Source organism: Netta rufina (assembly GCF_964035555.1).
Source record: "Netta rufina genome assembly, chromosome: 4".
Taxonomy (NCBI): Eukaryota; Metazoa; Chordata; class Aves; order Anseriformes; family Anatidae; genus Netta; species Netta rufina.
In genome coordinates this window covers 13,600,833-13,613,808 of record NC_140127.1, presented here as the reverse complement: position 1 = coordinate 13,613,808, position 12,976 = coordinate 13,600,833, and the positions used below count along the sequence as shown (strand labels likewise).

At 44.5% G+C, this 12,976-nt stretch overlaps 1 protein-coding gene across 17 annotated transcripts in view; it reads right to left on the bottom strand.

Moving 5' to 3' along the window:
* The window catches only part of ADGRL3 (adhesion G protein-coupled receptor L3), a gene marked incomplete at both ends in the record, with an annotated part of 315,376 nt that overhangs the window by 57,222 nt on the left and 245,178 nt on the right, over positions 1-12,976 (bottom strand). For all 17 annotated transcript variants that reach the window (XM_084285913.1, XM_084285908.1, XM_084285910.1 and 14 more), the window contains 2 exons: positions 10,625-10,801; positions 11,494-11,702. In XM_084285913.1, the coding sequence (XP_084142039.1) occupies positions 10,625-10,801; positions 11,494-11,702 (386 nt within the window). The remainder of the gene's footprint in view (positions 1-10,624; positions 10,802-11,493; positions 11,703-12,976) is intronic.

The following is a 12,976-nucleotide window of genomic DNA, read 5'->3' as shown; positions in this document are numbered from 1 at the left end:
AGGACACAGTGTCTAAAGAACCATCACACACTTTGATTAGGTGTAAAAATGTTTCATATGAATGACATTGTGGAGATGAAAACCACGAGTCGGTTACAGCCATTTACCAACAGTGAAAAAAGACTCTCTTTAAACATCCACAGAGGTATAGGAGCTTGAAGGGTTTGGACAGAAAAAGATCGCTTAAATGTCTTGTCTTTCTTTTCACTTGGGAAAGAGAAGGGAATTTTGAAACCCTGTATTTTAAAACTCCTGGGAAGTCCGACTGAACCCTGGAACACTACCCAGAAGAAAAGACATCACTTTTAATTTTCACTTTTTTCATTTTTTTTTAATTAATTTTAATTTTCATCACATTAATTTTGTTTTAAATTGAAACAGAACAGCAATTTGAAGATGGTCTGGAAAGTTCCCTGCGCTGAAACTGTAACACGGATTTATCCCAAACCATGCAAACGTGTCCATGCAGTGGACGAGTTGGGCAACCCAGCAGCAAAGTTTTGCAAAGAGCTGCAGGTTCTGCTGATAAACCTCTGGACTCTCTGCTGATTATCTCTGCCAAAAAATCTCTGGATTGCTCCTGGGCTTGCGCTGCATTTACTTCCCAAAAAAAGGAAGGGTTGCTGAGACCCTAACACCAAGGGTATTCCACCACCTTACTAAGGCCATAAAAGTCACCAGTGACTCCACAGGTTTCCACCAGATGCGGTGAAATTAGAGATATCGTTACTTAGTAAAATGTAAATAAGAAATGAGAAATATATGGTGAGTTCCAAGGAGGCTGCTCGGGGCTAAGTGGTTAGAGTCAATGAGCTGAGGGAAAGATTGCCTGGAAATCTCCAGGGCCTTTTCAACAAGACCTGAGAGCCTCGAAACCCAGCTTTGTGGTCCACCAGCTTGTGTTGTAAATGCTATTCACATTCTCCCCACTTCTGGCATTTTGATGACTTCGGCATTATATAGGCTGGCAAATACAATAGTGTCACACTTCAAAAAAGCCAGGACAAACTGGAAACATTTTCCTCCCTGTAGGATAAAAGCCTATGACAGATGGAGGGAAAAGGTGATTAATTTATCCATTTTCTTTGCCTGCCTGCCAATGATAAAGCCACATCAAATGTCAGGCCTTTCCTGATATACACTCTGCTATGTCAGCACCCGTGAGCAGCAACTCAAACCTTTCAGCTCTTTGGCTTTATCAGCGTGAGTGATAGGCATCAAATGATAATGAAAGGAGGGGAGCGACTTTCCCCTCCGTCTCTTCCATGATGGAAGTTTTCTTTCCAGGAAGACTCCCCGAAGGGGTTGTCTCGAGTACAATAGAGAGGCAAGAAATTCTCACGTGCTTCTTGCAGACCATGATAGCAATGCCTATTACATCCAGCTACTTCAGCAGCACCCAGAAAAACAAGGAGATGAAGTGCACATCATTTTCCTGGTGGCTGCGCGTTGCTTTACCTCGGTGCTGTTCCAGCTCATCCAGCCCTCTTAACTCAGAGCAAAAAAATGTGAATGCAAACATCGTGTCTCGTGAATCACTCTTTCTTTCATCGGAGGCTGCCGGGGAATAGCAAGATAACATCTCCCTGAGCAATCGTGCCAGCTCACCTGGTTGGATGGACCTGCTAGGCAGAAGTGACAGAAGGCTCTGGGACTGGTAGGTGGGTGGATATAAGGAAAAGGCAACCACACGGATCTGGAAGACTGAGTGACACAAGGCCAACAGCACAGCCTCGCATATTCCAAGACAAAACTAGCCTGGCACAAGGAGCACTCTCAGAGCATCTTCCTCTGCATGAAGCAAACCTCACAAGGTCTCAGCTCCTGCACTTCTATCAAGAAATCACTGCTCTACTGACACAAAAACACAATGCAGGATTACGAGTGGATTTGCTTCTGGAAAGGAATCCTGCTACCCATACAGAGCATGAACCCCAGGGAGGGGCTGCTTGCCCACGATGCTCGCCCTACTTAGCAAGGAAGGCCAACTTCATTCCTGTGTTACTGCTATCACTCTTACTGCTCTTCTTTTTAATATTAATCGCTACGTTAATACTGTTTCTATGTACATCACACCCATCCCTGGAGTACTGCGAAACGACCATGAAAACAACTTCTCCATAATTACAACCTCCTCCCCAACCTCCACAAACTCGCAGAAGAACAAACAAGGAGGAATAATAACAATAAACTGGGAACAAGAGCAATTTAAAAACTCCTCAGGGCAAAAATAAATAAATAAATAAATAAATAAAAAGATTTTGCAGCTATTCTTGTAAAGTCCAAGAGAAGAAGTGGGACAGATTTCAAAGGCTAGGTGTGCTCCATCTCGTTTGGGATGACCAATTTTGGGTGCCACGGCAGAATCCCTAGGGCAATGAGGACTGGAGAAGCACCGGTTTTGTACCTGCATCATGTCTGAGCCCATTACCCTGACCACAGAGACCCACCCAACAACAAATTCTTCTCTTTCCCCTGCTCCTGCCCAGCACTGTTCAAGCATTCCCTGACCAAGGACAGAATAGCTTTGATATAGGCACTAATAACATCCTTCCACAACTCTGCAAGCCCTGAGGTCCCTAAAGCACGTGAAATGCACCTGGAAACATTGGTGTGCTGGTAACAGTCAACTTGTGCTTCTCAATAACCTCCTGAGGACCTCGGCAACCAGAAGAGCCCATGGGATATGACAGATGTCAGGACGAGGGACAATTCTCTGATAGTTATCAATCAAACACCAACTTGCCTGAACACGTCATGACTTTCAAGACTGGTGCTACACGACCCACCATGCAAGCCACTGAGTTTTGTTACTGCTAAAAGGATGCTAACTTTAAAGATAAGTTGACACACGGATTATTTTCAGCCTAGGAGCAGCTTTGTAAGTAAACTGTGAGAAACCTCCCAGGTGGATTTATTCCTTTGAATTCCGTAACTGCAGGGCAGGCTTAAAAGCCAGCAGCAAAGTTTGCAGGAGCATTGTAAAAACAGAAATAAAATAATCCACTTCAGTCAAAGGGTTTCTCAATTAATTAAGTTTTACATCTGCAATTTGGGCATGAGCCTGACCCAAAATCTCAGCGTAGGAAGAGCTCCCTGGCTTTGGAAGAAAGCCCTGCTTTTGCTCCAGAGGAGCCGAGAGCGCTGGAAGAAGGGAGCTGTGATGGGAAGCTTTGCAGGAGGAGTTGCAGGAGCGCTGTGGTAGCCACCGCAACAGGGTGAGCAGGCAGCCGAGATATTATCCGGGCTGCGAAATCAATGAGCAGCTCTGGCAGTGCCTGCACACCAGAGCTGAGCTAATAAAAACAAATCCCAGGGAACGTCGGCTTATGACAGACTGGCTCTCCCCGAGATGAACAGCCATTTCCTCCCTTATTAAAAACATCAGTAGAAGAAAACAGCAGCCAAACTGAGCTGCCAGCAGCAAAGGACACATTCCTTTGCCTAATCTGTCCCTTCAGGAAAGGAAAGAGTAATATGTTTGGGGGTGGAGGAATAAGCAAGCGGTAAATAAAAACACAGTGTCACTGACTTGCTCAGATACGACTCCTTGGTGCCCAGCAGGAGCTGGCAGAGCAGGGCTGGGCAGAGGCCCAAGTGGGACAGATCTGAACTCCTGCACGTTGCTAATGCTGCTCCTCAGATTTGTAGCTCTCCAGAGCCGCGTGGGCTCCCTCTGCCCTTTTTCCCCATCGCTGGTGTCAAGAGAGGATTACTGCTACAGCTTCGCTGTAATGCTTCGTGGCTAAGCACGAAGGACTGACTTTACAAGCAAATGGTTTTGTAGATACGCCAGAAGTGTCAGCTGGGCTACACAGACCGGGAGGAAACCCCAAGGGTTCCTGGGGCACGTCTGTGCTGCCTGATGGCACCACTTGCCATGGGTATGCAGGCACAAGAGGTTTCAAGGGGGCTTTCCCCTCTCCATGGCTATGCAGGACACGAGCTGGAGGGATCCCACTGCTCCAGCACCCATCCTGCCCCTCCTTTCTGTCCCTCTGCTCCACAGGGACACAGCACCCGCTCCGTACTCTGCAGAGGCAGCACGTCTCTGTCCTGCTGTCACAGGCACTGCCAGGACCTAACCCAGGAACAGAAGAACTTCATGGCCACCTGAAGCCCCTGTGCAGTGTCACTGACTCCTGACTGCGGCCGTTTGAAATAAGGCTTGAAATACAGACAGCTAAATGGGTGCAGACCTCACCTCACCATGCATTACAGACCACGCTGTGGATGTAGGGTGTGGAAAGAGCTGGGGGTTTCCGTCTCATTTGCTGGCACTGCTGCACCTTCCCTGTGGCAAGGAGACTCCGTTGTGTGATGCAGCGAAGCATGGGCTGTGTGAAGTGGCTCGGGCCGGTGATCGCAATGTCCTGGCCCTCTCCCATGCTGGCTGGAGTTAGTAAAGCAGCACAGCTTTGCTTACTCATAAGGCAGCTCTAGCCCAAGAAATGAGCTACGGCAGCGGTGCCAAGCTCACACTGCAGATGTCTAGCCAGCCAAGCTGCTGGCTCGTTAGCTTGAATTCCCAGCAAAATCTGGTCACAGCACCGGCAGCTTCTGCTGTCACACACTGATGGCCTTACCCAGCCCGGCTCCAGGAGACAGCTGGGATGTGGCTGTGCCACACCATGACCTTCCCTTCAGTCCTCAGGCACTCAGCTACACTTTCTAAGCTAACGAACAGCACAAGCTGTGTGTCCTCTCATCCACCACCTCATCCGGCTTATTCTTGTAAGAGCCAAAGCATAATCTTTCCCTGTCTTTATTCACCTCATTCACCTCTTTCAAAAATGTGACTCGAACTGGTTGCCAAAGAGCAATCCAAGTGGTTAAGACACAGCGAGCCTGAAAAATTCAGCCTAAATATGATCAAGGCGCAACAATCTCCCTAACTTAAGGACTTTATTTAGGGGATGGTAGGATGAATTGGACTGGAGGGATAAAGATCAAAGAGAAAGAAAGACAGGCACATTTAGCCTGTCTTTCACAGCCTAAAATCTGACCAAGGGGGAGCTTGCCCTGAACCTTACACTTAGTGAGAAAGGAAGGTGGAGGCAATAAATAGGGCAAGGCTTAGTGCTCGTGAACAGGAGCTATTTCAATGGTGAATTTTACAACAGAGGGGTGATGCAGCCCCCACTCTGCGACACAGTTCCTTACCGAGGGTCTAGCCACAGCTCACACGTCAGAGAGCCAAGAAGGACGATCCTAAGTAAATAAATACTCACTGGACTGGTGGGAAAGGAAGCCACGGCTGATAAGCTTCTGTGTGCTCAAATTTCTGGCACCTGAAAGTGCAGAGCTCAGAAACTGCAAATTCAGTACGAAGCAGATTCCACGGTTCAGCCAAGATCTTTTTGAAGCCAGACTCTACTTTTTTTTTTTCAGGCTAGACACCCCAAAGTTACCTGAGCAGATCTGTGTCAGTACCTCAGGGAATGCCCAGATGCTGACCAGCAAGCAAGTCCAACTGGCAGAACTGGGACTAGCAAGACAGAGCTGCAGCTCAGTTCAAGAAGTGCGTGTTAAACTGAGGGTGGGGAACTCAAGGAACTCCCTGCAGTGATTTACTCGCCTACCTAGACAAAAAGCTCAAGGGTTGCCACTGGTTACCACTCTGAATCGACCCTGTAGGCATAGATTACTTGACCTGATAGGTTCACCACAGATAATTTCTGTGATTCATGGCAGGGCAGTCAGAGAGCACGCTAGATATTCTTAACAGCAAGGTTTGGGTAGTTTTCCAAGAGAGGCTAAGCAAATGCTAACATCATTTTGTAGGTAAAACATTCATAGCAACAGCAGTACGCAATATATAACTGACTGTGCCTTTTACATCTTATTCTTGGAGTTCATCGGTGTCACCGATTTCTATTCCTAACGCAAACTCAAATACTGCTGTACCTGGAATTTTAAAATCTCATTCAAGACGAGCAGATTTAATAACTTCTCTGCTTAATTAAAAGAGTTCTTATTTAATAACCTTACAATAAGTTACGTATTGCAACGTGTAATATACCTTTTTTTTTGAGAAATAACACTTTTGATGGTACAAAATGATTTGTCTTGCAAAATTCATCATATAACGGTTTCAGTAATTTAATTCTGCAGTTAGTGTTTTTGCAATCCTTCACCCACTTCTGCTTTCATTCACTGCTGTTTAATCCCACAAGTGCTAATATATGGATAAGACAGCACTGCAATAACTTTAGCTTGCTCTTTTTATCTGAAATGGCTGTATTGCTTTAGGCAATGGACCACTGCATTCCATTTAGACTTCATATATTTTTATTCCTTTCTCTCCCCAGCTTGCCTTATGCTTCCATTCCCCAAATAATTAGCATGATGTAATGTGTGTGTGGTATTGAATAACATTTGAAAGCTCCAGATTAATTGCTAGAGTTAAAACACCTTTCTTTTTTTTTTCCCCCTTTCCCTTTTTGTTTTATTTATTTTTATATATATATTTTTAAAGAAAAGTAAGCTCTGGCATTCACTACACACTGATAAGCAACATTTATCAACCCTAAGGTACCTTTGTTTATTCTGTTTTGGGTGATTTTTAATTGCATTTTCCCACTAGCTCTGAACTTGTTTTCTGGCTGCATATTTTTCCCATGGTACATTTAAGATGCATCTGCTATAATTATTATGATGCAAAGCGCAAGCTTATATGAAAAACAGCTTGTAAATTCTGAGAAGTAACTCTGCAGCAATTACATAGGAAGAATGGCTTATTTAACTATGGGCTTTCTCCCATGGCATGGGAACCTCTGTGTTTTTATAGCATTTAAAAATCGTAATGATCATCTCACTGATACAAACAATTGATAGATATTTCACATAGACCTCACCCATGTTGAATGCATCTCATAATTTAGCAAAATCTCCATGAGACTGCAATAATCTTCCTATAAAACGAGCCAAATGCACTTCCCAGCTGATGAAAAGAGGGATTTGCTTCCAAGTCTTACATTCTCACCAAGAGGTTCCCATTTTCTCAGGAAAATTGTCCAAAAGGGCAAGGACCACTATGGGCCCATAAGGTCAACCCTTGCTGGGAGGAAGCATGGCAAAGTTGTGCTCACAGGTCACTACATGCATGCTGTTCTCTTCCCATGCTATACAGGACCCTGACCTGTGGTGTGTTGCTCTTCCCCACAGCTATACACCCTGACTGTGTGCACAACAGGCCCTTGGGTTGGGGCACTTTTGCTTACCCTGCTGAAATATATTTGTCCTGGTCCTGGAGAAGAATATCTAAGGTAGGATTTTTCTAGGCGTGCCTGTTTTCCATGGCCACGCTTTCCAAAACAAAGTCACTTCCAGGGGGGCTTCTAGGTGCCTCCAAGTCACTGTGCATGTAAATCAAGTCTGCAGGGAGGCTTTCTGTTGGGGTGCATAAGCAAATCCGAGCCCAACTTATTTTAACAGGCAGAAAGCACCTTCAAAAGTAAGATCTCCTCCCCTTGATGGAAGCCCTATTAAGACTGGAATTGATACCAGCAACTTGGTCTCTTGATGCATACCAATAAATCCCTGCCACCCATGGTCAGCCAATGTCATTTTCTGCCCCTCTGGACAAAGACATATTGCTGTGTCACGCTGGGAGCCAGATGGCCATCAATCACCTGCTCAACGGTGCTACCTTCCCACTCCGCCTCGCCACATACGCACTGCTAATAATTAAACCCCAGCCCGCAGCTCCCAGAGCAGCCACCGAGGTCTCCTCAGGAGAACACGCTCTTTTGCCATGCTATCAGGGAGGGAGATCATTCATGACCAGAAATGACACTTGTCAGATTGGTACTGCCTTTTGATTAAGGAGCAGGACTCAGATGTCCACTTGCCATGCCGTGTGGTGCTCAGTCCTGGTAGGTAAGGTTTTGAGAATACTCATTACAGTGAAGAAACTATGGTTCCAAAAACCCATCAAACTCAAGTCAGTAAATTACAGACCTTGATTACAGAAGAAAATTGGTTTTGTGGCAAAATTTCCAGAACACTATTATTTGTGTATATGCCAGTCACATTTAGGGACCCTAGCCACTGACCAGAACGCCACTGTGTGAGGTCCTGCACTAGCACGCAGCATCCTTTCCCCAAGGACTGTCCTATCTCACAGATGACTAAAAAGTCTCTGAGGCAAGGAATGCCTTTTTGTACAAAACACAAGGCAACAAAAAGACAGTAAAGTATGCATGCAAGATATGAGTGTGAGTCAATGGATGACAACAATCCCCATTTATTTTTAAACCACCACCTGGGGTGGTTTTACTCAGCCAGACAGCTAAGCTCCACCACAACCACTCTCTCACTCCCTCTCCTAAAAGGGAAAGGGGGGGGGAAATATGAAGAAAAGGCCTCAAGGATTGAGATAAGGACAGGGAGGTCACTCAACAGTTATGGTCATGGGCAAAACAGACTCAGCACAGGGAGATTAATGTAATTTTTCACCTATTACTAACAAGCTAGAGAAGTGAGGAACTGAAAGCAAACTAAAAACACCTTCCCCCCATCCACCCTCATCCACCTCAGAGTCAACTCACCGCAACAGAATAAGAAATGTGATACATGCTACTTCCATTATTTGCCTCAAGTTAGCTGTAAGGCCATTGCCACCAGCAGACCGGAGGAAGATGGTACAATGAGGAAGAGCAAGGTGCAGAGTAGCTGGATGGAAGAGCTACGGACCTTTGCAGGGCAAACACTTGCCCTCACCCCGAGGCTGGCATGATCAGTAAGACAGACATGCCAGGAAGCTGTCCGGTTGTATCAGAGTCAAGAAAGTGGGGCAAATTAGGCTGTTAAGTCAACGATATTTCGGCTTCAGCAAGATGACAAAACATGACCTGAAAATCTGGAGAGCACTCACTAACACCCAAAACATCCTTGGGCAGGTAGCACAGTGGTTTGGCACTCAGGAAGCTTCCAGTTGCAGGTCTTTCCAACCTGCTGGATGAGTGTGGGCAAGCAAGGGTCTTGCTTTCTCTTTCTGCAAGATGAGATAACACCAGCACTACTAGTCTAGTGTGCTTCAGGTGAAATGCCATGCAGACAAGGCCGACCTACTTGAAGTTTGGGAAGGGACCTGTTCAGTGCTAGCCCGTATCTGCACCGTGCAGTACAGCTCACGTTCATTCACACCAGTGGAGTGGAAAGCTATCTGCATTTCCCAGGTGCAACCTCTGACTTCAGTGACTCAGGTATATCTGTTCAATCCAGGCAGGCGATAACCAGACAAACATACATTGCTTGTGAAAATTCAAGCAGTAGTGGGAAACTGGCAAAAACGGATTCAGACTGCTCAATACCATTATCCTGTAAGCATGTGCTCTGAATAGGGCATTTCTTCAGACAACCCCCAGGATAATGCCACAGCCATTTGATGACACATCTCCTGGACTGGTAGTGAATCCTGCAGAATACAATGAATATGTCATTCTGCAGCAGCAGATCCATCCTGTCCTTCTCAGCTGGACCCAGCTGTTGTGGCAAATGAGCCGCCAGGCTCTCATTTCTTTTTTTGCAGAGCTTTGGTCATGCATGACAGTGCTTTAATATATATTTTATTGCAGCTCTTCACATTCCTCTTCAGATTATTAAGTGAAACAAAAATATACAAAGGAATGACACTGGAAGACTATTTAAGAAAAGGTCTTTTAAAATTATAATAGCTTTTGTGGTTATGCAGCCATGGAAGTGGCTCTGAAATATTCTGCCTGCACAGAAGCTCCTACAGGATCTATCTCAAAACAGTGAATTCTGCAGTGGTGCCAGGCACACAAAATGGAGACACTACAATACAGAAAATCGTGAAGACAAAGTCCTTCAGGAATCAGGGCTTTCTCTTCTTTCTACATCAGGTGAGATTGTTTTCAGTCTCACTCAAGAGTGCCAAGACAGCTCAGGACATGGAGGACTGACTCAACCATTATCCTGTTCTTGAAAATAATCCCAACTGAAAATCCCATATTTTCAGGAGTAACTTCATTAGCCCCAGTGGGAGTAGTCATGTGAGAAACCAGCATTACACCACAGACCTAAATTCAGGCAAAGGAACTAACTGCTCATGTACCAGCCTTGGGTGGATGGACAATCCAGACAGGATGGTATAATAGCTTCCTTTTTGTGTGTAGCTTGCTGCCACATAGTGAGACACAGAGAACGTATCTTTAGCTGGTGGCTGGAAAAAACGTCTCCACACATGCACCTCACAAATAATTGCAGCATTGTATTTGCCCTGCAAGCAGGGCACCCGACTCACACCCCACAAGGCAGGCTCTGTCTGATCCTGTCCCACTACCAGGAGATGTTCTGGACCAGTAAAGCAAAGGATGTGGTACTAATGGCCAATTCTGCTCACTTGTCTTCTGCAGCTCTGAACTTCCCATGCCAGGAGCTCAGGGCAGCCTTCGCATAGGTGTGACTGTCTCCTTTTTCACTATGTTGCAGAAAGAAGGTTTACATGAGGTATTTCCCACCATTTGTTGGTGTGAGTTGCCATCACACAGCAATTTCCCTGAGCAGCTGCCCTTTATGGGGGTCACACACAAATTGTGTTACATTAGCCACTTTTTCTGACCAGTCCATTGGCAGCCTGTGAATTTGCAACGCCTACCTTAACCTCCACGTGTGCCATCAGGACTGCGAAGTTGGTTAGGTGGTTACACGAGCACGTGGTGTGTGTCTTGTTAGTTGTCAGGAGGCGACATCCTTGGGTGGACCAATACCCTGTCATTGTACGCTTGGTATAGCTCCAGAATGAACAGTTTGGATTGAAATTTTCTTCTGACTGCTGCAAGGAAGCAATGAGTAAATGCAGTAAAATGATAGGGTTTCAGAGATTTCTAAATGCTTTCTTTCTTTCTTTATTTTTTCCCAGAGGCATTTTGTAACTCTTACCCTTTAATTTCAGATAAATAATCAGCAATGACTTAGATGTCAAGTATTACTTGTCGACACCAGAGAAAGTTAGGTTGTTGCTGCTCTGTTTGCTAATGCAAACTTAGTTCTTTGTTCTTGATTAATTTCAGACATAGACTAAATTCAGCTCTAAAAACCAGATTGCTTCATTTGCATTGCAGAGCAGAGAAATTAATTGCTTTAAGCAATCAACTTTTGCAATGACTGTGCTTGGCTAATAGGACTAGCTGTCCTCTTTCACTGTAATTCCACTTTCCTCTAATATCCCCTGCCACCATGATAAAATAACATTATGGCCCATTCTAATATATTGTTAGTTTTTAATTACAGAATGACGTGTGTCAGCAACTGAGCAATGGACATCAGCTCAAAGTAGACTTTCGTTACTTTTATTAATGCAATGTAAAAGAGACATTCACCATAAATAACACAAAGTGCAGAGGAAAAAAAGTATAATTCTAAATCTAATCAAGGTCTGCTGGGGGCCTCAGATCAGCCAACTTTTGTGGCACTTTGTTTTAGAAATTGAAAAGAAAAAAGAAAAAGCTTTTCAAACTCACTCACCTTGATATGCTTGACAGTAAACACCACGGGATCAGCTAGGTAAACCTTATTGCTGAACTCTTTGTTTATTGCTGCCGTGATGACAGGTGAGTTGACAATGACGGAGTGATTAGTCGACATTGCTTCTGTTCCTAATTTCATGCTGGCATTCTCCGTGGAGAGATAGGTGCCCAGGTTGTTGTACAGCACAAAGGCCACCCTGATTTCACCTAGAAGGGGAGGGAGAAGTTCGATATCCAGGTCATCGCACTAGGTTTTGTTTTAGACAACAAACTTCTTCTCTGAACCAACTTTAAAACTTTTTTTGAGAAAACGTTGAAAGGACCAAGATGTGGCATATGAAAATTCACCTTCTCATGCCTATTCCAATGAGCACCATGAGGTGCGAGAGGAGGTCCAAGGATGAGAAGAGCAGAAGCAAAGGTGGGCTTATTTTTGGCATAAGTGGGAGTAATGGGCTCCAGGGAAAGAGGCCAGGTGGCCCATTTCCCATCTGACATAACACTATTCTCTGGCAATGTTTGGGAAACATATTTCATTCCGGTCTGCCATGGAGATGCCATATAATATAATATATAATATATGCATAATATAATTTAGTCTAGTGCAAAGTCCTTTAATACATTAAGACAACCTCAGAAAGTGTGGGGTCAAATCTGGGAAAAGAAATCCAAAACTTTCCAACACACTTCCAATCTCACATGAAGGATAAAACAGAAATTGCAGAAATTTGACAATCTGATAGCTCCTCTTTCCACAAAAATCCACCTGCAGGGAGCCTGCAGAAAAAACCCCACAACATACAACCAACCGTTTTTTTTAAGCTGAGACCATCCAGTTTGCCTTCAGTTTTGCACATTATTTCACAGACTACAAATAAGAACCAAATGTGATTAGTTTGCCTTATAAATATTAGTTGTGGGGAAGCATCTTTTGTTTCACCCCAGCTTCTGCAGAAGGTGAAGCACTGATGACGCTGGGCCCTTCCCAACCTAAATCCTATGACAATTTTATTCCCAGGTCTTTGGCAATCTCTGCGTGGGTGTAAAGCTGGTACAAATTGATGTGAGTCTCCTGATTTGACCAGAACTCCACTGATATCATGCTCAGAAATACAGACTCTCCCTTCCCTGCTGCCAACAAAACTTCTCTTTCTCTGTTTTTTTTTTTTTTTCATTATTATTATTTTATTTTTTTATTTTTTATTTAATCTACTCCGAAGTCCACTAGTGGAGTGAAATACACATCCCACTGCAATTTTGCTACTCATCTTGGGTTTTACGCCAACTCTAAATGAAACTTTCCTCTTTAAATCATACATACAAAAGTACCAAATCCCATCAAGGAATTCTATGGCAAAGCTCTCTTTCTGAACCCCCAGACCAAATTATTCTCTCAAAAATTGTCAGAAATTTTGGCAGTTTTAATGCAACTGGTCTGGCTGTAATAATGTCCTATCATTCTATGCTTTGCCTACAGTGAT